General features: G+C 48.4%; 1 protein-coding gene across 4 annotated transcripts in view; it reads left to right on the top strand.

Annotated features, from left to right (window-relative positions):
- The window catches only part of esr1 (estrogen receptor 1), a 447,574-nt gene that overhangs the window by 369,614 nt on the left and 51,992 nt on the right, over window positions 1-25,968 (top strand). For all 4 annotated transcript variants that reach the window (XM_038805682.1, XM_038805662.1, XM_038805671.1 and 1 more), the window contains one exon: window positions 12,781-12,964. In XM_038805682.1, coding sequence (XP_038661610.1) covers window positions 12,781-12,964 — 184 coding nt within the window. The remainder of the gene's footprint in view (window positions 1-12,780; window positions 12,965-25,968) is intronic.

Genomic DNA, 25,968 nt, shown 5'->3' on the forward strand with positions numbered 1-25,968 from the left:
AACCTCTGACCCAGGCTATCTGACCACTATAACTGGGTCATCTGACCCAGACTATAATGACTCAGCTCATCAAACCTTAGCCACTATAAACCAGGTCATCTAACCCTAACCACTTAAACTGGCTCACCTAACCATCATTATAAAAACTTGAGTCTTTCAACCCAAAATACAATAATCAGTTCACTTAGCCCAGACTACAGAAATGTGAGTCTCCTATCCAAGACTGCAATAATTAGCCTGATATCTCCAATGCAAGCGGTTGAAGTTTTGTGCAGGCTGAAATTTTTGACATGTTCCGCATCCAAATATCATATATCAGTGATGTCTCGGTTGATACCTGGCCAATACACAGCTTGTCTTGCTCTTCTCTTGCATTTTTCAATGCCTAGGTGACCTTCATACAGCTGGTTCAGAATCATGGGTCGGAGAGACAAAGGTATTGCTATCCGTTCAAGTCGAAGTAACAATTCATCCACAACTGTTAGTTCTGCTTGTATATTCCTGAACTTGGAACAATGCCTTTTTTGGCAACTATTGTTGAGATGGTCTATGACTCTTTGAAGCATTGAATCCTTCTTGATTTCTACACGGATGAGGTTCAGTTTTACATCTGAAGCAGGAAGAGTTTAAGCTCACAGCTGCACTTGTGCTTCTATGTGCTGTATAAATTCAGGAGGGTCCTCTTCTGAATTGATTGAATGTGATAAAGCGACAGCAATTATCAATTCCTTGACTGGAGTATATATAAGTCTGAAGTCGTATCGACGAAGCTTCATCGGGATTCGCTGTAACCTTGGTGTCATATCATTTTGATCCGTTTGTATGATATAATAATTAGCCTGCACCACAATAACTGGGTAACCTGGTCTAGACTACCCGGGTCATGCTAGCCTGCACCACAATAACTGGGTAACCTGGTCTAGACTACCCGGGTCACCTAGCCTGCTCCACAATGACTGGGTAACCTAGTCTAGACAACCCGGGTCACCTAGCCTGCACCACAATAACTGGGTAACCTAGTCTAGTCTACCCGGGTCACCTAGCCTGCTCCACAATAACTGGGTAACCTAGTCTAGACAACCCGGGTCACCTAGCCTGCACCACAATAACTGGGTAACCTAGTCTAGTCTACCCGGGTCACCTAGCCTGCACCACAATAACTGGGTAACCTAGTCTAGTCTACCCGGGTCACCTAGCCTGCACCACAATAACTGGGTAACCTAGTCTAGTCTACCCGGGTCACCTAGCCTGCACCACAATAACTGGGTAACCTAGTCTAGTCTACCCGGGTCACCTAGCCTGCACCACAATAACTGGGTAACCTAGTCTAGTCTACCCGGGTCACCTAGCCTGCACCACAATAACTGGGTAACCTAGTCTAGACTACCCGGGTCACCTAGCCTGCTCCACAATAACTGGGTAACCTAGTCTAGACAACCCGGGTCACCTAGCCTGCACCACAATAACTGGGTAACCTAGTCTAGTCTACCCGGGTCACCTAGCCTGCACCACAATAACTGGGTAACCTGTTCTAGACTACCCGGGTCACCTAGCCTGCACCACAATAACTGGGTAACCTAGTCTAGACAACCCGAGTCACCTAGCCTGCACCACAATAACTGGGTAACCTAGTCTAGACAACCCGAGTCACCTAGCCTGCTCCACAATAACTGGGTAACCTGGTCTAGACTACTCGGGTCACCTAGCCTGCACCACAATAACTGGGTAACCTAGTCTAGTCTACCCGGGTCACCTAGCCTGCTCCACAATGACTGGGTAACCTGGTCTAGACAACCCGGGTCACCTAGCCTGCTCCACAATAACTGGGTAACCTAGTCAAGACTACCCGGGTCACTTAGCCTGCTCCACAATAACTGGGTAACCTAGTCGAGACAACCCGGGTCACTTAGCCTGCTCCACAATAACTGGGTAACCTAGTCTAGTCTACCCGGGTCACCTAGCCTGCTCCACAATAACTGGGTAACCTAGTCTAGACAACCCGGGTCACCTAGCCTGCTCCACAATAACTGGGTAACCTAGTCTAGTCTACCCGAGTCACCTAGCCTGCTCCACAATAACTGGGTAAACTAGTCTAGACAACCCGGGTCACCTAGCCTGCACCACAATGACTGGGTAGCCTGGTCAAGATAACCCAGGTCACCGAGCCTGCACCACAATATTTCGGTAACCTGGCCTAGACAACCCGGGTCACCTATCCTGCACCACAGTAACTGGGTAACCTAGTCTAGACAACCCAGATCACCTAGCCTGCACCTCAATAATTGGGTAACGTGGTCTAGACAACCCGGGTCACCTAGCCTGCACCACAATAATTGAGTAACCTAGTCTAGACAACCTAGATCACCTAACATGCACCACAATAACAGCCCCTAACAGCCTCCCCGAACAGGCGCCGGAATGTGGCGACTAGGGGCTTTTCACAGTAACTTCATTTGAAGCCTACTCGTGACAATAAGCGATTTTCATTTTCATTTCAATAACTGGATAACCTATTCTAGAAAACCTGGGTCACTGAGTCTGCGCTACAATAACTAGTGTTATATTACCCTTTTTGGTAATATGTTGTGTTCTTTGTCTTTTCTTCCAGAATAATCCGATGTGTTGTTGACAAAGAATCCACCAATTATAAGATTGAAACAAAACTAATTTATTATAAAACTATTGATTAAATGAAGTTCGCACACTCTACTGAGCTACGGTTAATATTAAGTAATATTGAATCTTTCTAGCAGTACTCAATCTAAATAGTCACTAACTACAGTATGATCTAACCTTGTGTTAACTTTGTCTAATCTAATCCTCTCTTAATGCTGTTATCATGCTTTCTCCTGACACTAATACCCAGGATTCCCTCAGGGTCTGATTTATGTACAAATAAGTGGTGATGCCCTCATTACACAGAGATGGAATAGTTAACCCTTCACTAACCTGACTATATACATATCATTGCATCCCCCTTTTTAAAATATTTCTTTTCTGTTTACAAAGAAAAAAATGTATAATATTGATACAATATATGATATGTATATGAATTTAACATGTAGTGAAAAATCAATAACAAAAAAGTTCAAAAGGTACAATTCACAGATTGAGTCTGTCGGGCTTCCTTCTTTTCCTGGTTGACCTTCTTAAACCACGAAGAGGAGACACAGAAGTTTTTAATGTCTTCTGTGAATCTTCATGACCTTTGGAAGATGTCATCGTATCGTTGAAAATACTTTCACGGAGAGTAGATCTGAAAAGATGTTATGCTATTTGCATTTCAAAAGTGCTCGTCGATTATGTTGAACAATTGATCCTTCATCTGTTTGAATGATATAGCAGCGTGGTGCTGCTTGACAAATAACTTTTGCAGGGGCAGACCATCCTCCATTAGGCATTTTGATCCTGACTTGATCTCCTGGCTTCAGTGTTTTCAGTGTAGTTACATATTGATTGTAGTATTGTTGTTGTTTATCTTGTTGACATTGCACCTTTTTGATTACGGGTAGGTGATCTGGATGAGGTAGTTTAATGGACGGTAGAGTAGTCCTTAACTCCCTGTTCATAAGCAATAGTGCTGGGGCTAAACCTATGGCAAGCGGAGTTGCTCTATAGTTGAGTAACGCAAGATCCATGTCTGCATGAGAATCAAAAGCTTTGTAAAGAGGTTGCTTCATGATGTGAATCTCTTTCTCAACTTTCCATTTGATTGAGGATAGTGCGGACTTGAAGTGATGTGAGCGAAGTTGCATTTTCGAGAGAATTCAGCCCATTCATGACTATCAAAGCACGGCCCGATGTCAGACATGATGGTGTTTGGAATACCATGTCTGGCAAAAATTTCCTTTGTAGCTTTTATCACAGATCTGGAAGTTAAATTGGACAACTTAATGATTTCCGCATAATTCAAAAAGTAGTCTATGATTAACACTTAATCATGACCATTGCAATGAAACATATCAATTCCTACTTACGACCATGGAGATATCTCCAATGCAAGCGGTTGAAGTTTTGTGCAGGCTGAAATTTTTGACATGTTCCGCATCCAAATATCATATATCAGTGATGTCTCGGTTGATACCTGGCCAATACACAGCTTGTCTTGCTCTTCTCTTGCATTTTTCAATGCCAAGGTGACCTTCATACAGCTGGTTCAGAATCATGGGTCGGAGAGACAAAGGTATTGCTATCCGTTCAAGTCGAAGTAACAATTCATCCACAACTGTTAGTTCTGCTTGTATATTCCTGAACTTGGAACAATGCCTTTTTTGGCAACCATTGTTGAGATGGCTATGACTCTTTGAAGCATTGAATCCTTCTTGATTTCTACACAGATGAGGTTCAGTTTTACATCTGAAGCAGGAAGAGTTTAAGCTCACAGCTGCACTTGAGCTTCTATGTGCTGTATAAATTCAGGAGGGTCCTCTTCTGAATTGATTGAATGTGATAAAGCGACAGCAATTATCAAGTCCTTGACTGGAGTATATATAAGTCTGAAGTCGTATCGACGAAGCTTCATCGGGATTCGCTGTAACCTTGGTGTCATATCATTTTGATCCGTTTGTATGATATGAACTAGTGGTCTGTGGTCAGTTTCTACAGTAAAGATGGGAAGACCATAAACATAATCATGAAACTTTAGAACACCTGTCAGTAAATCCAAGCATTCCTTCTCTATTTATGCATACCGTTGTTCAGTCGGCGTCATTGCTCTGGAAGCATAGGCTACTGGTAACCATAATGAATTGTCATCTTTCTGTAACAGAACTGCTCCTCTTTCACTCTGACTTGCTTTAGTCGGGATTTTTGTTTCTCTGTCTGGGTCAAAGAACAAAAGAAAAGGCGTAGTCATCAGTTGAGACTTTAAATTGAGCCATTCCTTTTGATGATTGGCAGTCCGTTCAAACGTGGTAGACTTCTTGATGAGATTCTTGAGAGCAGTAGTTCTGGATGAGAGGTTGGGAATGAACTTTCCCAGAAAATTCATAACACCTAAAAATTTGAAAACGGCCTTTTTGTCCTCTGGGACTTTCGTTTGTTGTATGCAGCAATCTTGTCGTTAGATTGCACACCATGTTCTGAAATCTGAGCCGGGATCCTCCCCTACCCGGCGGGGCGGGGGGTTCCCGGCGTACCGGAGTGGCGAGAACCACTCCGGCGTCGGGCCTCACCAAAGGTGCGGAATTCTCTGCACCTTTAGGGGCTAGGCCCGCGCCGGACTGGCTCATGCTCCGCCGACCGACGCGAACGGCCTTTGGCGCCCCGCCAGCCGGTACGAACGGCTGGCCGAAAGGCCGTCGCCGGTTGGCGTGAGTCCGCGCATGTGCCGGTGCGTCAGCAGCTGCTGAAGTCACCCCGGCGCATGCGCGGTGGGGGGAGTCTCTCCCGCCTCCGCCATGGTGGAGGCCGTGGCGGAAGAAAAAGAGTGCCCCCACGGCACAGGCCCGCCCGCCGATTGGTGGGCCCCGATCGCAGGCCAGGCCACAGTGTGGGCACCCCCCGGGGTCAGATCACCCTGTGCCCCCCCCCCCACCCCCCCAGGACCCCGGGTCCCGCTCTCGCCAACTGCTCCCACCGGCACCAGAGGTGGTTTAAACCACGTCGGCGGGAGAGGCCAGAAGGCGGCGGGACTTCGGCCCATCATGGGCCGGAGAATCGCCGCGGGGGGCCCACTAACCGGCGCGGGGGACCCGCCGACCGGCGCAACGCGATTCCCGCTTCCGCCGATTCCCGGGTGGTGGTTAATTCCGGCCACGGCGGAGGCGGGATTTACGTTGGCCCCAGGCGATTCCCCGACCCTACGGGGGGTCGTAGAATTCCACCCCTGGTCTCCAAGGAACTTCAGAGTCAATATACCAAAACTACATTTGGTTCTGTTCAGTTTCAGACCAAATTTATGTACTCTTTTAAATACTTGTAATAGTCTTGAATTGTGTTCTTCTCTTGTAGATGACCATACAATTATATCATCCACATACACTCGTACACCTTCAATACCTTCAGTCATCACACGATGAAAAATCTCTGATGCTGAGATAATTCCAAATGGCATCCTGTTACAACAGTACCTACCAAACGATGTGTTGAATGTACACAAATTTCTACTGGATTCATCCAGGTGCATTTGCCAAAATCCTCTGGAGACATCCAGTTTGGAAAAAAAATAGCATTAGCCATCTCATTAGTGATTTCTTCTCTCTTGGGTACAGGATAGTGCTCTCTCTTAATATTTTTATTAAGATCTTTAGGATCGATGCATATCTTCAATTCCCTGGAAGGTTTTTTTCACACATACCGTGGAACTGACCCAGTCAGTCAGTTCTGTAATTCTAGACGTTATACCTTGATTTTGTAATCTGGCAAGATCAAGCTTCAATCTCTCTCAAAGCGGTGCAGGAACCCTTCTCGGCTAGTGTACCACAGGTTTGGCATCCGGTTGTAACTGAATTTTGTATCGGTTGGGAAGAGTACCCATGCCTTCGAAGACATGTGGAAAACAATCCAGAATCCCTTGTATGTTGTCTTGAATAGGTGGTTGAGATGAACTTGCACGATAAACCCTCTGAATTAGGTGTAAATCCTTACAGGCTTAAATCCTTGCGCACCTAAGAGTGAAGATTTGTTTGAATTAACAATCTCAAATCTTAGATATATCGCTGTGTCATGATAGGTAACTCACAAATAGCAGGATCCCATGGAGGTGATGGCATTGCCATTGTAGTGGCGCAATTGACAAGTCAATTTCTTAATCTTCGGAGTTTGCTTCAGCTTTGACAGGTCAAGCCTATTGAGCAAATTGGCAGAAGCGTCAGTATCAAGTTTAAAATTAATTTGCGAATTATTAACTTGAAGTACTGTGTTCCATCCCGTATCTGTGTTGATAGAATTAACTGCTTCTCAATGATGCCTACGAATAATGAGTCTTCCAAAGAATAAGCATCAAGATCGTTGGAAACATTTTCTTCTTGAAAACCTTCTTCCTTTGAGTCCACACTTCTAACATTCATCTGCTGTGAATGTAAATTTGAAGATTTAAATGTAAGAGTGGATCTGCACTGTGCAGCACAGTGGTTGTGTTTGCCACATTGTGAGCAAATCTTTCCTCGTGCTGGATATTTGTTTTGAGGGTGGGCGTGGCCACATGACATGACATTCATGTCGTCACGCATATAGCTTTTTCGCGCATGCGCAGATCTGTCTGCCATCTCGCATCTTTTTGCGAAGTGTGCATGTGTAGGTTTAGAACGCGCGTGCACAGGATGGCTGTCATCCAAAACGCACATCTCTCTGAGCTGTGACACAGCCTTAACACATTCTACCTCAAAATTCGTTTGCGTGTCCTTTTCTCACAGAATAATTTCATTATATTGACTTTTGGATAATTGATGACCACGGCACATTTCGATTGCGTTTTCAAGCTGGAGATCTTTCTGTCTCAGCAAATGTTCCCTGAATGTATCATCGATTATTCCAAATAAAATTTGATCCCTGATCATTGAATCAGTTAACACGGAGAAATTAGCTAAATGTTTGAGATCAGTCACAAAGCAATCAATTGATTCATCTTTATTTTACATTCTTCTGGTGAAGACAAAACACTTAAAAGTTTCATTTATCTGGATCTTGCAATGAAGATCGAACATTTCTATAACTACTTCAAATTTGGTCTTACATAGAATTTACAGTGCAGAAGGAGGCCATTCAGCCCATCGAGTCTGCACTGGCTCCTGGAAAGAGCACCCTACCCAAGGTTAACACCTCCACCCTATCCCCATAACCCCACCCAACACTAAGGGCAATTTATCATGGCCAATCCACCTAACCTGCACATCTTTGGACCGTGGGAGGAAACCGGAGCACCCGGAGGAAACAGAAGCACACACGGGGAGGATGTGCAGACTCCACACAGACAGTGACCCAAGCTGGAATCGAACCTGGGACTCTGGTGCTGTGAAGCCATTGTGCTATCCACAATGCTACCGTGCTGCCTTTTAAAGTTCAGAGGTACTGAAAAGAGGTTTCTTCTTGAGGGAGAGACCAGATCAGAGGACATAGTTTAAAATTAGAAGTTCTCCCATTTAAAAAATATGAACTAACAAAGAACAAAGAAAAGTACAGCACAGGAACAGGCCCTTCGGCCCTCCAAGCCTGTGCCAACCATGCTGCCCGACTAAACTACAATCTTCTACACTTCCTGGGTCTGTATCCCTCTATTCCCATCCTATTCATGTATTTGTCAGGATGCCCTTAAATGTCACTATCGTCCCTGCTTCCACCACCTCCTCCGGCAGTGAGTTCCAGGCACCCACTACCCTCTGTGTAAAAAACTTGCCTCGTACATCTACTCTAAACCTTGCCCCTCGCACCTTAAACCTATGCCCCCTAGTAATTGACCCCTCTACCCCGGGGAAAAGCCTCTGGCGATTCACTCTGTCTATGCCCCTCATAATTTTGTAGACCTCTATCAGGTCGCCCCTCAACCTCCGTCGTTCCAGTGAGAACAAACCAAATTTATTCAACTGCTCCTCATAGCTAAGGCAACATCCTGGTAAATCTCTTCTGCACCCTCTCTAAAGCCTCTACATCCTTCCGGTAGTGTGGTGACCAGAATTGAACACTATACTCCCAGTGTGACCTAACTAAGGTTCTATGCAGCTGCAACATGACTTGCCAATTCTTATACTCAATGCCCCGGCCAATGAAGGCAAGCATGCCTTATGCCTTCCTGACTACCTTCTCCACCTGTGTTGCCGCTTTCAGTGACCTGTGGACCTGTACACCTAGATCTCTCTGACTTTCAATACTCTTTAGGGTTCTACCATTCACTGTATATTCCCTACCTGCATTAGACCTTCCAAAATGCATTACCACTCATTTGTCTGGATTAAACTCCATCTGCCATCTCTCCGCCCAAGTCTCCAAACGATCTAAATCCTGCTGTATCCTCTGACAGTCCTCATCGCTATCCGCAATTCCACCAACCTTTGTGTCGTCTGCAAACTTACTAATCAGACCAGTTACATTTTCCTCCAAATCATTTCTGTATACTACGAACAGCAACAGTCTCAGCACTGATCCCTGCTGAACACCACTAGTCACAGCCCTCCAATTAGAAATGCATCCTTCCATTGCTACTCTCTACCTTCTTTGACCTTTCCAGTTCTGTATCCACCTTGCCAGCTCACCCCTGATCCCGTGTGACTTCACCTTTTGTACCAGTCTACCATGAGGGACCTTGTCAAAGGCCTTACTGAAGTCCATATAGACAACATCCACTGCCCTACCTGCATCAATCATCTTTGTGACCTCTTCGAAAAACTCGATCAAGTTAGTGAGACACGACCTCCACTTCACAAAACCATGCTGCCTCTCACTAATACGTCCATTTGCTTCCAAATGGGAGTAGATCCTGGCTCGAAGAATTCTCTCCAGTAATTTCCCTACCACTGACGTAAGGCTCACTGGCCTGTAGTTCCCTGGATTATCCTTGCTACCCTTCTTAAACAAAGGAACAACATTGGCTTCTCCAGTCCTCCGGGACATCACCTGAAGGAGCCATTATTTCTCTCAGTGAGTCTGGGAAATTCTCTTCCCAACAGAGTGGTAGAGGCAGGGTAGTATTATTAAGCCAGGATAGATTCTTTACTAACAAGGGAGTCAGAGGTAATCAAGGTTAAGCAGGAATTTGGCATTAAGGCCACAATCAGCTTAGCTATGATCTTATCGAATGGCGGAGCAGGCTCACAAGGCCAAATGGCCTACTCCTGCTCCTAATTTATATATTTGTACAAGAGGAAGGATCAGAGGATATTGTGAATACACGGCAAGGGTTGAGATGAGAAGAAGGGATGGTGTCAGAGGAAGGTGAAGAGGAAAAAAGATCTGGAGGCGTGTTGGTACCCATGAGTTGTTGGAGCTTGCCATCTTGAACACCCAAAAGACAGAGAAAAAGATTTATGTTCGAAAGTCAGATGAGATAAAGGGTGAAAAGAAGCTGTGGAGCAGGACAGCTTTGAGGTCGGGTGAGTCAGTGCTGCTGAAGAGAGAGGCCAAGATTGTTCACATGGCAGTGCATGTGGATCACAGGATGTAGAGACATGCAGTCTGAGGAACGTCATATACCTCAGACAGTGTTTTTCAAGCTTTTCTCCCAGGACCCACCTTTGCCAACCAGCCGACCTTCGTGACCCACACCAGCCAAACTTTGCTACATATGTGACGTTCGAATACCTTTAATGCGAAAGTGGAGCCTGCTTGGTCCTCACGGTCTCACTCCAATCAGGTTCACTGGAGGAGTGGGCAATGTGTACATTAGGTGCAGATTTCAGCCAGTTCCTTTGTGTCGCCTTCATCTTAACACAACCTCACACATTTAGGTCGTCATGAGGGGCAATGGCAACAAAATACTTGCTTTACTCGGCACTGGATACTCTTGTGAGATACTACTCCAGAATGCTGACAGCCTCATGGGCTTTTGATGTGTTTTTAATGTACTATCACAGGTCAGGTACAAGAGCTTTGGAATCATCTGTAAGTTAATAACTGACTCTGGGGTGTCAACCTAAAAGGAATATTTCACCCACCACTTCTCTTTCAAAATCTGAAACTTCTCTCATTTGCCCGTACTTCCTTGCATATAACAAACATGGGCTTCGCATCCTTATTTATATTGGCACAACTGACAAAATCATACCTCAATAAATCATTTTTATACTGCTTTGTTCCCGAGTTAGGTTTCTTCTTTGTAGGCTGTTAACCAGAGATCCTGGAGCTCTGTACACAGCACTGCTCTGTCCTGCCCTGGACTCTCCTGAGCAGCTCTCTCCAGCAGATTCTGTTGTGAGATCCTATTTGTGACTCTGGACGTCTCTTACTTTTAAGAAAACGATTCATCTTCATCGTCCTCTTGGCAGCAGCTAGAAAATGGAAGCAGCTCTGCTCCATGATTTGGCGGCAAAAGTACATTCATAGAGGGTGCTTGACATCAAGTGTCATGCAGGGCGAGTGACTTGCTCTCTGCTGTCCCTTTTGGCTGGAAGACTGTACACAGCCTCATTTCATTTTAATTAAAAGGCGGCAGCGGTCACCATTTTCAATTTAAAAGCCATTAACGGCATTGGCCACTTCTCCCGCGATCTGGACCACTGTGGGAACGGCAATTTTCTCTACGCACCTCCTGACACCTGGCCACCCGTGGGTTGCGACCCACACTGTGGAAAAATCATGGTCGAGAAGATTCCTATAATCAGCCACATTGTGGGTTGTTGTAACTGGGAGAATGGTGGGAACGGGACTCTTTATGTATGAATAGTTAAAAAAGACTCGCCTCAGTCCAACTTCTTTAGCAGCTGCCAGAAGCAGCCCTCCCCCAGATAAAAACACATAACCCTAAAAAAATTAAAAACAAAATAATTGCAAAGGGAGGAGAGTGTCAACTATCCATGGCTCCCATGTTCTGAGCCTCTGTTCTGAGGAGAATTGTTTCCATCTCCCTCTCTTACTCTCTACAACTTGCAGAGTTGTTTTTGGTTTTCATTCTCCCTTACTTTCTGATCCTCCGGCTCTTCCAATAACAGTTTCCCTCCCTTCCTTCCTTGCTCTGCTCCCCCCAATCACAGTCTCTGGTGGAGTGTCAAGAGTCGGGATGTGGGTGGTGGGGAGACACCGGTAAAGATTCACAAGCATGGTTTCCGGGTTGAGGAACTTCAGTTACCTAGATAGATTGGAGAAGAGGCGTCTAAGAGGAGATTTGATGTAGGTGTTAAGTCACCAGGGTGGGGACAGAATTGACATGGAGAGACTGTTCCCCTTCGTGAAGGAAGCAAGAAAGAGAGGCGACAGATTTAGAATGGTGAAAGGAGCAGAGACGATGTGAGGAAAATACATGTTCACTTGGCGAATGGTTAAGGCAGGTTCAATCAAGATGTTAAAAAGGGAATTAGTTTTCTGAAAAGGCAGAACATGAAAGGTTATGGGGGGAAGATGGGGAAATGGCACCAGGTGAGTTGGGTCCATCAGCACCGGAGAGCCGGTGCTGATGGACCCAACAGCGTCTTTCTGCTCTATAGCAACTTTGTGAGTCTGAATATAGAGAAACAAACTGGAAACTTGGGGCCGCACGGTAGCACCGTGGTTCACACTGCTGCCTCACAGCACCAGGGAGCCGAGTTCAATTCCGGCCTTGGGTGACTGTCTGGGTGGAGTTTGCACTTTACAGTGGGAGCTCCAGTTTCCTCCCACAGTTCAAAAATGTGCGGGTTAGGTGGATTGGCCATGCTAAATTGCACCTTAGTGTCCAAAGATGAGCAGGATAGGTGGGGTTGCGAGGATAGGGAGGGGGATTGGGTCTAGGTAGAGTGTTCTTTCAAAGGGTCGGTGCAGACTTGATAGGCTGAATGGCCTCCTCCTGCACTGTCAGAATTCAATATTCTATGGTTCGATGAATTTTAAAACACTCTTGTGAAACACTTTTTGATGTTTTACCATGTTAAAGGTGCTTTTATTGTGGAGTTTGCACATTCTCCCCATGTCTGTGTGGGTCTCACCCCCACAACCTTAAAAAATGTGAAGGCTAAGTGGATGGGCCACGCTAAATTGCCCCTTAATTGGAAAAAAAGAATTGGATACTCAAAAATTTGTTTTTTATTAAAAGATACTCTATAAATGCAATTTGTAGTTTTCAGGGGACTTTTCATCCCTGCAGCAGTGTTTAGACTCCAGTCTCTCTGATGCTCTGGCTATGCTTTGCCTAACTGCTTTGTTTATTTCCCCCTACAGGTGTGTTCCCTTTCCTCTCCAGTACCATGGAAGCTCTGAACGACAGCGAGCAGATTCAGATCATCCTGGACAAAATCACTGATGCTCTGGTTCACTTTATCACCAGGGCAGGGCTGTCACTGCAGCAGCAGTCCCGGAGACTAGCCCAACTCCTCCTCCTGCTCTCCCACATCCGGCACATGAGGTGAGCAGAGTCCTTTCTCTAGCATGCCCAATTGCTCCCCGACTGGCAGATTGTCACACCTCCTTAATAATTTGCAACCCCCTCTTTGCTGAAAGGATATGGTGCCTCTGGAGAAGGTAAAATAAAATCCATAACTGAGAGGCTACAACTATCAGTAAACTTAAACTTGGCTCGGCTCTTTTTCCCTAGCAACGAGCAGGCCAAGGGGATGGCCTAGCAGAGGTACGTAAAATGATGAAGGTGTTCGACAGGGAAGGCGTAGAGAAGATGCTTCCATTTGTGATTGAGAGCAAAACAAGGGTAACTAATGAATTCAGTAAGGAATTCTAGAGAAACCTCTTTCCCCAGAGAATGGTTAAAATGTGAAATTTGCTACCACATGAAGTAGTTGAGGCAAAAAGTATATATCCATTTAAGGGGGGAGCTAGATAGGTACTTGAGGGAGAAAGGAACAGGCTATGTGAACAGAGTTAGGCGAAAGAGGGTGAGAGGAGACTCGTATGCAGCTTAAAGACCAGGATGGACCAATTGGGCTGAATGGCATGTTTCTCTATTGCACATTCAATGTAACTCTGTGGTTGTAATTTATACAGCTGGGCTCAGCATCAGCACCCTCAATAAAAATTTAGAAAATGACTGTCATTAATGCGGGGCCAGATGTTTGGCCTCTGTTTGGGAAACGGGAGCCGGGCCATTTCCCAACGCCGCGGTCCCGACTTCTAAATTTCAGCTCACTCATCCGGTCTTCGGGTGTTGGGTGCAGGCTTGCAGTCAGGCTCAGCACCTCCTGAGGCAGGCCCGAGATGGGAACGGACGTGGGCAGGTGGTGAGGCCAGTAGTTAGAAGGCGGCCTATCTTTCCTGGGACTTCAGACCAATTCAATTCAGCAGTGTTAGGCTGTCTAGCATTCACCCCTCACCTCACATCAAACCCCCTCCCATCCACAGCAATTCCCCCTCCATGCTGCCCATATCTTCCATGCCCACTCCATGTCCCCCGATATTCCCCATGACCCGCCATATTTCCTCTATGCCACATTGTCCCTTCCATATCCCCTATGCATTTCCATTCCCACTCTTCCAGTATACATTATGTACAGAAGCAATGAGCCATAGGCAAGTCTGGGCAATTATTTGAAATGCTGCAGAGGTTGGCACAATGAGCAAAGAAGCTTTAAGAATCTCCTTTGAAAAAAATAACTGCTCATCTTACAACAAGGTTCAGCTTGTGGGGCAGCACGGTGGCGCAGTGGGTTAGCCCTGCTGCCTCACGACGCCGAGGTCCCAGGTTCGATCCCGGCTCTGGGTCACTGTCCGTGTGGAGTTTGCACATTCTCCCCGTGCTTGCGTGGGTTTCGCCCCCACAACCCAAAGATGTGCAGGCTAGGTGAATTGGCCACACTAAATTGCCCCTTAATTGGAAAAAATGAATTGGGTACTCTAAATTTAAATAAATAAATAAATAAAAAAACAAGGTTCAGCTTGTGTAGAACATAGAACAGTACAGCACAGAACAGGCCCTTCGGCCCTCGATGTTGTGCCGAGCAATGATCACCCTACTCAAACCCACGTATCCACCCTATACCCATAACCCAACAACCCCCACCCTTAACCTTACTTTTTAGGACACTAAGGGCAATTTAGCATGGCCAATCCACCTAACCCGCACATCTTTGGACTGTGGTAGGAAACCGGAGCACCCGGAGGAAACCCACGCACACACGTAGTCGACCCCATTCCCACGCCACTTGTATTCCCAGGTACCTGAAACTGTCCCCAACTAGCCGGAACGGCAGCTCCCTCAGCCGGTCCCCTTGGCCCCTCTCCTGGACTACAAACATTTCACTTTTTGTCATATTCAATTTATACCCCGAAAACCGGCCAAATTCCCCCAGGGTCGCCATGATTCCGTCCATCCCCGTACAAAAGCAGGTCATTGCATACATTGCATGGGCCTCACGGTAGCATGGTGGTTAGCATCAATGCTTCACAGCTCCAGGGTCCCAGGTTCGATTCCCGGCTGGGTCACTGTCTGTGTGGAGTCTGCACGTCCTCCCCGTGTGTGCGTGGGTTTCCTCCGGGTGCTCCGGTTTCCTCCCACAGTCCAAAGACGTGCGGGATAGGTGGATTGGCCATGCTAAAATTGCCCGTAGTGTAAGGTTAATGGGGGGATTGTTGGGTTACGGGTATACGGGTTACGTGGGTTTAACTGGGGTGATCATTGCTCGGCACAACATCGAGGGCCAAAGGGCCTGTTCTGTGCTGTACTGTTCTATGTTCTAACTAGGAGACATAGCCTCAAAATAAGGGGAAGTAGATTTAGGACTGAGTTTAGGAGGAACTTCTTCACCCAAAGGGTTGTGAATCTGTGGAATTCCTTGCCCAGTGAAGCAGTTGAGGCTCCTTCATTAAATGTTTTTAAGGTAAAGATAGATAGTTTTTTAAAGAATAAAGGGATTAAGGGTTATGGTGTTCGGGCCGGAAAGTGGAGCTAAGTCCACAAAAGATCAGCCATGATCTCATTGAATGGCGGAGCAGACTCGAGGGGCCAGATGGCCTACTCCTGCTCCTAGTTCTTATGTTCTTATGAAACGAGCAGGAAAAACAGTTTCTCAAACTTAGAGCAGAATGTTCTCAAGTTGGCACCAGTCCTTTCTCCCTGGCAAACTCCATAGTGTCCTCGAGCGACTCAAGGTAGTGATGTTGGTCCCCATGCGTAACCCAAAGTCGCGCCGGATACAACAGACCAAACTTAACCTGCTTCTTGAACAGGATCGTCTTGACTTGATTACAGCCTGCCCTCCTCTTGGCCAACTCCATGCTTAGATCTTGGTACGCCCGCAAAACGCTGTTGTCCCACACGTTTGGCCCATTGGAGAATATGCTCCTTATCCAGGTACCTATGGAACCTGACCACCATCACCCGAGGGGGGGGTCTCCCTGCCGCGGCTTCCTCGCCAGCGCTCTGTACACCCGATATACTTCCAACGGTCGGGGGAAAGCCCCATCTCCCAGCAGCTTCTGGAACATGTTCGCCACAAACTCCCCGGGATCAGCCCCCTCCGCCCTCTCCGGGAGGCCAACAATCCTTTGGCTCTGGCTCCGGGACCTATTCTCCAATTCCTCTACCTGTTCCAGCAGCCTTTTTTGCCGGTCCCTCAGCAACCCCACCTCCATCTCCAACGCCGCCTGGTGTTCCTCTTATTCAGCTAGCGCCTTCTCCAGTTTCTGGGTCGCCCTGTCCTGGACATCTAGCCTCCGCTCCATCCTCTCCACCGTTTCCTTAATGGGGTCCAGACATTCCCGTTTCTGTCTGGCGAAGCCTTCCCGGATGACCTGCATCAGCTCCTCCGTTGATGGTTGGGTCGAAGCCCCAGGGGTCTGGACACCGGCCATCTTGTCCGCTGCTGCAGCCAATACTCAGCTCGAGCCTGTCTTTTTGTTTCTTCCCTTTGGATCTCTTCGGGCTCTCTGTTCCATAAACCAATATATACACCGAACACTTGTTCACTGTTTCTTCAAATCCAGCGCTTAAAAGCCAGAGCGGGAGCCACCGGAAGTTGGAGAACAAAAACGTTTAACCACTCATGCGTGTTCAGTCAGATCATAGCTGTTCTGCGTCTTGACTACATCTAACCACCTAAGTCCCACAATCTTTAACAACTTTGTCGAATAAAAATCTGTCAATCCCAGTTTTAACATTTTCATTTGACTGAACCTCAACAGTTTGCTTAGAGAAGAGAAAGTTCCTGAATCCCACTACCATTTGTGTAGTCGCTCCTGAACAACCAAACTCTAATTTGAAGTCATTCCCTAGTTCTGGACTCCCCTAACAGCTCTTTTAAAAAAAAAAAAATTTTTTATTGGAATTTTTTGGAAAATATATATCAACAGAACAATAATAACAATAACAAACACCCCCCGGCACCCGTAACAACGCATATAACAAACCCCCCCACCCCCCCAACCCAATAAAGAACAAAATAAATTAACAACAAGCAAATTAACTTAAACACTATCCCCCTAAGCCCCCCCCCCCCCCCCCCCCCGGGTTGCTGCTGCTGCTGACCTAGTTCCTTATCGTTGAGCCAGAAAGTCGAGGAAAGGCTGCCACCTCCTAAAGAACCCTTGTACCGACCCCCTCAGGGCGAATTTGACCCTCTCCAGCTTAATGAATCCCGCCATGTCATTGATCCAGGTCTCCACGCTCGGAGGTCTCGCATCTTTCCATTGCAGCAAGATCCTCCGCCGGGCTACTAGGGACGCAAAGGCTAAAACATCGGCCTCTTTCGCCTCCTGCACTCCCGACTCCACCCGAACCCCAAGAATCGCAAGTCCCCAGCCTGTCTTGACCCTATCCCTAACAGTTCTACCCTACCTACCTCCTGTGATCACCTTAAGCACCTCAATTAAATCAGCCATTAATCTTATATACTCGTATACAGTTTTACTATCTAACTATCCGGAGCATGATTCCATCTCTCAATTACACTTGGCTAAGGAATTAAAACAGAGAAGACTGGGAACATCTAGCACCATCTATGGAAAGAGAAGCAGAGTTAGCATTTTAGGTTGCCATGGGACTGGAAGATTGTCGAAGTGCAAAGCATTGAAGGCAGAGCCATGGGGAGGAGATGACATGAACAATGGAGAAAGGTCTGCGATAGGAGAGATTAAAAGACAAATCGGGAAAACCGTGTGAAGGGACAGGGGTTCATATTGGAAAACATATAAGAAAACAAATGGTGAGTCCAGAGGATGTTTAATGTTTAGAGAAGAAAAGCAGAAGGGGAGGGAAGCTTGGAAAATCCAGCAGAGAGACAGTGGTAAGCACTGCTGCCTCACAGCGGCAGCGACCCCGGTTCGATTCCGACTTTGAATGACTGTCTGTCTGGAGTTTGCACGTTCTACCAGTGTCGGTATAGGTGTGCTCCGGTTTCCTCCCACAGTCTAAAGATGTGCAGGTTAGGTGGATTGACCATGGTCAATTGCCCCTTAGTGTCCAGAATGTTAGGTGGGGTTATGGGGCTACGGAGCTAGGGCGGGGCAGTGTGTCTAGGTAGAGTGTTCTTTCAAAGGTCGGTCTATACACAATGGGCCGAATGGCCTCCTTCTGCACTGTAGGGATTTGACTGTATGTGAAAAAGGCTCCCCTGATCCGGAAATGAGGCAGAGCAAGGTGGATTGACCCAAGTGGCGCTGACCACCCCATCGACAGTGTTGAAATAAGGGATCCCCACCCCAGGCACGTGGCCTTCTACATCCTGTTATTTACAGTATGTGAGGAGGAGCTGAACCTATGTTTACTGTGATTGTTATGATGGGTGATCACTCCCAAACAATTTTATTTCTTGTCATGTGAATGGATATGGAATCAAAACAAACATTTTCTCAGTGTCTCAAATTTGCCGATATTTTCCAGAGTTTTAAATCTTGTTCACCCTCGAGGATGTTAAGATATTAATTGGAGGGAGACCATTCAGTTTATTTTAAATCTTTTCATTCTTTCATTGGATGTGGCCGTTGCTGGCAAGGTGAGTCTTCGTTATCGGGATGGCCCCGGGCTACTTGCCGGTGGCACATGCCTCGCCGTGCCACCCTGTTCTGGATGCTGACTCCGAGACGTGCTGTTGTCAGGGGGCTGGGTCTCGGGGGAGCTGGTTGTTGCCGACACCAGACCATACGGTGGTTCCGGGTTGGCACCCAGTACCCTCTCTACCCCCGGTCGGTGCCCATAGGGTCCTCGGGATGGAGGGACAGCAGGATCGATCCCTGGTTGCCCCTCCATCAGCTGCCTTTGCAAGCCCTGGTAACTCCTCAATGTCTGCAGCACAGTGTCAATGCCCTTAGCGACGCTTTTCAGTGACTGTGACATCTCACAAGATCTCACAATTTACAGTACATTCGGCCCATCAAGTCTGCACCAGCTCTTGGAACGAGCACACCACCCAAGCCTAGACCTCCACCCTATCCCCAGTAACCCCACCCAACACTAAGGGCAATTTAGGCGTGGCCAATCCACCTAACCTGCACATCTTTGGATTCAGGGAGGAAACCGGAGGATCCGGAGGAAACCCACGCAGACACGGGGAGAACGTGCAGACTCCGCACAGACAGTGACCCAAGCTGGGAATCGAACCCGGGACCCTGGAGCGGTGAAGCAATTGTGCTAACCACTATGCTACCATGCAGCCCTGGTGACATGCTCTGAAACACCCTGGCAATGCTCACCTGTGACTGGGACAAGCTCTGCCTCGTCTCGCCTATGCCCACCTGAGACTGGGAGACATCCCGCAGCAATTGGAACATGCGCTGGAAGGCCTCAGCAATGCCCACCTGAGACTGGAAAATGCCCCTCATCATGGTCCACCTGGTACTGGGTCACGTCCCCCAGCAACTGCAACATGCTGACAAGGTGCTCAACCATGGCCGTCACTGACTGAACTACACCTTGGACACCTCCTCTCCGCTCATGCTGGTGACGTTGTGCACCAGGCTTTCCACTGCAGTCGCCACCCTAGCAGTGTTGGCCTTGGTGCCACGCATCGCCAGCGACATCTCCTGCGCCAGTAGCCTCTGGGACTCCTCCAATCGCCTATGGCCCTGCTGGAATGTTACTCACATCCTCTGAATATCACGGCCGCACCCTATAACTGCATCAGCTCTGGGTAAACCTGGTCCAGAGGCTTAGCATCTGATTGGGACCCGACTGGGATCCAGCAGACCTCCGACTTCTGTGTTGCCTGGGCGTTGCTGCCTCTAGCTAATGTCCATCAACAACTGTGAGGTGCTTACCAGAATGTGCCCCAGAAGCCTGTCCACTATTGTTGCCCACCGAGGTGTGTGTCTCTGTGCTGGTGGAGGGTGGGGTTGACAGCCATGCTGCCAATGCAGTGGCGCCCTCTGAGCTCTCCTCCAAGGTATACTCATGGGAGGTGAGGACGGGGAGGGGGGGTGTAGAGGGAAACCCACCCACCCCTTTCCTCGTAGGGGGTAAGGACTCTGATGTCCGGCACCCCACCGCCCATCTGGGCCCTCTCCCGTCAGTTGTGAGCCAACTTCTCCTGCAGGGACAGAGAGGGAGCATCGTGAGCCACATGTGTTGTCCATCGAGTGGGTGTGGGTGATTTGGGCTGGGGCTGGGGGAGATGGGGCATAGGCAAGAAGTGGGGAGTGTGGGGGAATGGGGAGATGGGGGGATGGGGAGAAGGGGGGTGAGGAGTATGTGTGGGATTGGGAGTATGGGGGTGGGATGGCACTGCTGGGCATGGGTGTGCCAGAGCATGGAACGATGTTGGGATGGGATGGTGCCAGGTGCATTCTCAATATGGGGGGGTGCATTGGAGTTCCAGTGCAAAATCACCTATGCTGTCTGGTGGAGGACATTGATCTTCTTACTGCACTGGGCCTGGTGACGCACCCCGAGCTTACGGCTGCTGCCACTTCTTCCCAGGTGGCACTGACTGCCCTGTTACTGACCCTCCAAGACCCTCAGGGGAACAGAGTGTCCCAGCAGGATCTCCCTTGTTAGCAGGGGCCTGCCGAACGCTGTCAGGGTGAATCAGCTGGCAGAATCATCATTTGAGGCGTGAAGCCGGTGGGACCTTGCTAAATGGACCAATTAATCTTTATAATGGTCATGTTCTCGCCGGGCCAAGTGTTGGGAAGCTCATGGCAGTTCCAGTCCACTACACACTGAGAAACTTGTTGGTTAATCGCGCTCAACATTTTGATTTGATGATCTTTCATTGGGAACTGGGAAAAGTTAGAAATGTGACATGTTTTAGGAAAGTGAAAAGGGAGGAGGATGGGAAAAGATGGAGTTTGATAGGATGAAGACAGGAGAGGTTAAATGATGAAAGAACTGGAAGTGCAAGGCCAAAGGGAATGATAACCGGACAAGTAAAACAAAAGAATCAAAGCAAAATACTGCGGATACTGGAGGTCTGAAATAAAAACACAAAGTGCTGGAAAATAGTCTGGCAGCATCTGTAGAAACTGAGAGAACGTTTGGAGCCAAATATAACTCCCTCTTCAGAACTGAAGAAAAGATGTGCGTAGGGGAGGTGTGAATGACAGAACGAGAAACATTCTACCATCTAAAAGCAAAAACAAGGGGGAAAATTAGACTAAAACTGAAACCTCAAAATGGGGGAAGAGATTACAATCTGAAATTGCTGACTGTTGAGTCAAGAAGGCTGTAAGGTGCCCAATGGAATGGGGAGGTGGTGTTCCTTGAGTCGAGGTTGAGCTTCATTGGAAGGCTGCAGCAGGCTGAGGTCAGAGAAGTCAGTGTGCCGGCAAGGTAGAGATTATAGATGGCGGCCGACTCGCAGACTGAGCGGAGGTGTTGGCAAAATGGGCAAACAATCTACACTTGGTCTCCTCAGTGTAGAGCAGACTGCATTGCATATACAAAGTTGTAAGAAGTACAAGTTAGCTACTGTTTTTTGAGGGCCTGGGATGCTGAGAAGGGAGGAGGTAAAAGGGTAGGTGTTACGTCTCCTATACTTGCATGGAAAGGTGCGGTGGGAAGGGGAGGTTGGGAGTGGTTGAGGAGTGGTCCAGAGTGTTACTGACAGGACGACCCTTCTGGAATGCTAAAAGGAGAGGGGAATGGAAAATGTGTCTGGTGGTGGCACCACATTGGAGAAATAGCTGAGGATGATGGGGTGGAAGGTGAGGACAAGGGGAATCTGATCATGGTTCTTGGAGGCGGGGAAGAGGTGAGAGTAGAAGTGTGGAAAATAGAATGGCTTGGTTGGTGTGGGTTGGTGGCAGTGGGGGGAGGGGATGGGGAATCCTCGGTTGAAGAAAAAGGATGATCTGTCAGAAGCACTCCTGAAGAAGATTGCATTATAGAAACCTACAAAATAGAAGCAAGAGATAGCCATTCGGCCCTGCGAGCCTGCTTCGCCATTGATTATGATCATGGCTGATCATCAACTTCAATACCCTGATCCCAGCTTCCCCCTATATCCTTGATCCCTTTAGCCCCAAGAGCCATATCTTTTTTTTAAATAATGTTTTATTGAGGTATTTGAACATTTTTTATAACAGTAATATAAACAATGACATCAACATGATAAAATAAGCATTTCCCTCCCCAGCCCAATCTTCACGCACTTCAACCACACAACATCCGCCGCCCACCCCCAAACTTTGGAATTCTGCTTCTGCTGACATTTTAATTTTCTCCGAGAAAGTTGACGAACGGCTGCCACCTCCGGGTGAATCCGACCATTGACCCTCTTAAGGAAAACTTTATTTTCTCGAGACTGAGAAACCCAGCCATGTCACTAACCCAGGTCTCTACACTCGGGGGCTTCGAGTCCCTCCACATTAACAATATCCGTCTCCGGGCTACCAGGGAGGCAAAAGCCAAGATATTGGCCTCTTTTGGCCCCTGAACGCCCGGCTCTTCCGACACTCCAAAGATCGCTACCTCCGGACTCGGCACCACCCGTGTTTTTAACACCATGGACATTGCCTTAGTAAAACCCTGCCAAAACCCTCGAAGCTTCAGGCATGCCCAAAACATGTGGACATGATTTGCTGGGCTTCCCGCGCACCTCGCACACCTATCCTCTACCCTGAAAAACTTGCTCATCCTAGCCACTGTCATGTGTGCCAGGTGGACTACCTTAAATTGTATCAGGCTAAGCCTGCTGCACGATGAGGAGGGATTAAACCTGTTTAGGGCATCCGCCCTTAGACCCGCCTCTATCTCTCCTCCTAGCTCATCCTCCCACTTGCCCTTAAGCTCCTCCACCGGAGTTTCCTCCGCCTCCGAAAGCTCCTGGTAAATATCCGGTACCTTCCCCTCTCCCACCCAGGGACTGGAAACTACTCCATCCTGTATCCCCCATGGCGGCAGCAGCAGAAAGGCCGGAACCTGTTTTCTCAGGAAGTCGCGCACCTGCAAATACCTAAAACCATTCCCTGCTGGCAATTTAAATTTATCCTCCAAGGCTTTCAAGCTGGGAAAGCTCTCATTGATAAATAGATCCACCATCCTCCTAATTCCTGCCCTTTGCCAACTCCAGAACCCGCCATCTAGCTTACCCAGTACAAACCTATGGTTATTATAAATCGGGGTCCAAATCGTTGCTCCCTCCACTCTCTTGTGTCTCCTCCATTGCCCCCAGATTCTCAGAGCCGCCACCACCACCGAACTTGTGGCGTATCGGGCCGGCGAGAATGGAAGAGGTGACATTATCAGTGCTCCCAAACTGGTGTCTTTACATGCCGACCCCTCCCCCACGACCCACTTCCGAATCATGGCTATATTAGCCGCCCAGTAGTAATTACAGAAGTTCGGCAGCGCCAACCCACCTTCCCCCCGACTGCGCTCCAACAACACCTTCTTCACTCGCGGGGTTTTACCTGCCCACACATAGCCCGAAATAATCTTATTCACCCGCTTGAAAAAGGCCTTAGGGTGAAGATGGGGAGGCACTGAAAGACAAACAGAAATCTGGGGAGGACCGTCATTTTCACGGTCTGTACCCTCCCCGCCAGGTATAACGGGAGCATGTCCCATCTCTTAAAGTCCCCTTCCATTTGTTCTACCAATTGGGATAGGTTTAACTTGTGCAGTACCTCCCATTCTCGGGCTACCTGGATTCCAGATATCGAAAGCTCTTCCCTACCATTCTAAGCGGCAGCTCTCCCAGTCTCTTCCCCTCTCCTCTTGCCTGGATCACAAACATCTCGCTTTTCCCCATGTTCAATTTATACCCGAAAAATTGCCAAATTCTCCCAAGATTCGCATTACTTCCTCCATCCCCTCCAGCGGGTCCGAAATGTACAAGAGCAGGTCACCTGCGTAGAGCGAGACCCGGTGCTCCACCCCACCCCCCGAACCAGCCCTTTCCAGTTCCTGGAGGCTCTTAACGCCATGGCCAATAGCTCTAGGGCCAGGGAAAACAGTAGCGGGGAGAGGGGGCACTCTTGCCTCATCCCTCGGTGTAGTATAAAATACCCCAACCTCAGCCGGTTTGTACGCACACTCGCTACTGGTGCCTGATAGAGCAACCGCACCCAGTCAATGAAGCCCTCACCAAACCCAAACCTTCCCAGCGCCTCCCACAGGTAATTCCACTCCACCCGATCAAAAGCCTTCTCCGCATCCATCGCTACCACCACCCCCGCCTCCTCTCCTTCTGAGGGCATCATAATAGCATTCAAAAGCCTTCGAACATTGGCCTTGAGTTACCTGCCCTTAACAAATCCCGTCTGGTCTGCCCCATCACCCCGGGACACAGTCCTCTATCCTTGTGGCCAATATCTTAGACAGCAGTTTGGCATCCACATTCAGTAGAGAAATCGGCCTGTATGACCCGCATTGCCCTGGATCCTTCTCCCGTTTCAGGATCAATGAAATCGAGGCCTACGACATTGTTGGGGGAGGACACCCTTCTCTCTTGCTTCATTAAATGTCCTCACCAGCAGTGGGCTCAATATCTCCGAAAATATCTTATAGAATTCCACCGGGTAGCCGGCAGGCCCCGGGGCCTTGCCCGACTGCATACCCTCCAACCCCTTGATTATTTCCTCAATCTCAATTGGGGCTCCCAGCCCCTCCACCAGGTCCTCCTCCACCCTCGGGAACCTCGACTGATCCAAAAACTGCCTCATCCCCTCCACCCCAGCCAGGGGTTCTGACTCAAATAACTTACTGTAGAAGCCCTTAAACATCTCGTTTACCCCCGCTGGGTCCAGGACAGCATTACCGTCTCTACTCTTTACTTTACCTATCTCCCTGGCCGCCTCCCTTTTCCTGAGCTGGTGGGCCAACATTCTGCATGTCTTTTCCCTGTACTCATAAATTGCCCCCCTTGCCTTCCTCAACTGTTCCACCGCTTTCCCTGTGGTCAACAACCCAAACTCCGCCTGTAACCTCCGCCGCTCCATCAGTAGCCCCGCGTCCGGGGCCTCCGAGTATCTCTTTCCACCTGGAGAATCTCCTTAACTAACCTGTCCCTCTCAGCCCATTCCGACTTTTCTCTGTGGGCCCGTATAGAGATTAATTCCCCTCTGACTACTGCCTTCAAAGCTTCCCAGACCGTCGCTGCAGAGACCTCCCCTGTATCATTGTTTCCAGGTAGTTCTGGATGGACTTGTTCACCCGCCCACAGATCGCTCCGTCCGCTAGCAACTCCACATCCAGTCTCCACAGCGGGCGTTGCCCTCTCTCCACACTAACCCGCAGATCCACCCAGTGCGGGGCATGATCCGGCACTGCGATTGCCGAGTACTCAGTATCCACCACCTTCGGTATTAGCGCCCTGTTCAGAACAAAAAAGTCGATGCAAGAGTATACCTTGAGGACGTGTGAAAAAAAGGAAAACTCCTCCGTCCTCGACCGTGGAAACCTCCATAGGTCTACTCCCCCCATCTGCCATCTGTTCCATAAAACTCTTCAATGCCTTTGCCGCAGACGGCCTCCTCCCTGTCCTGGATTTTGACCGGTCCAATTCCGGATCAATGTCTGTATTGAAGTCCCCTCCCATGATCAGGTTATGTGACTCTAAGTCTGGGTTCTTACCGAACACCCACCTCATAAGTTCCACGTCGCCCCAATTCAGAGCATGTATGTTCACAAGTACCATCCGCACCTCCTCCAGCTTCCCACTCACCATTATATACCTACCCCCCTTGTCTGACACGCTTCTCCCTGCCTCAAATGCCACTCGTTTGCTGATCAAGATCGCTACGCCCCTGGTCTTTGAGTCCAGTCCTGAGCCACCCCTTCCTCAATCTCGTCTGGTCTGTAACCTTTAGGTGTGTCTCTTGTAGCCTTGCCACGTCCGCCTTCAACCCCCTCAAATGCGTGAAAACGTGAGCCCTCTTGACTGGCCCATTCAGTCCTCTCACGCTCCATGTGATCAGCCTGGATGGGGGGCTTCCAACCCCCCCCACCTGCCGACTAGCCATCACCCTTTTTATTCCAGCCTCGAGCTCGCTCCCTCCACTTCCTTGAGTCCCCACTTGGGCAGTCAC

Source organism: Scyliorhinus canicula, chromosome 1 (assembly GCF_902713615.1).
Source record: "Scyliorhinus canicula chromosome 1, sScyCan1.1, whole genome shotgun sequence".
Classification (NCBI taxonomy): domain Eukaryota; kingdom Metazoa; phylum Chordata; class Chondrichthyes; order Carcharhiniformes; family Scyliorhinidae; genus Scyliorhinus; species Scyliorhinus canicula.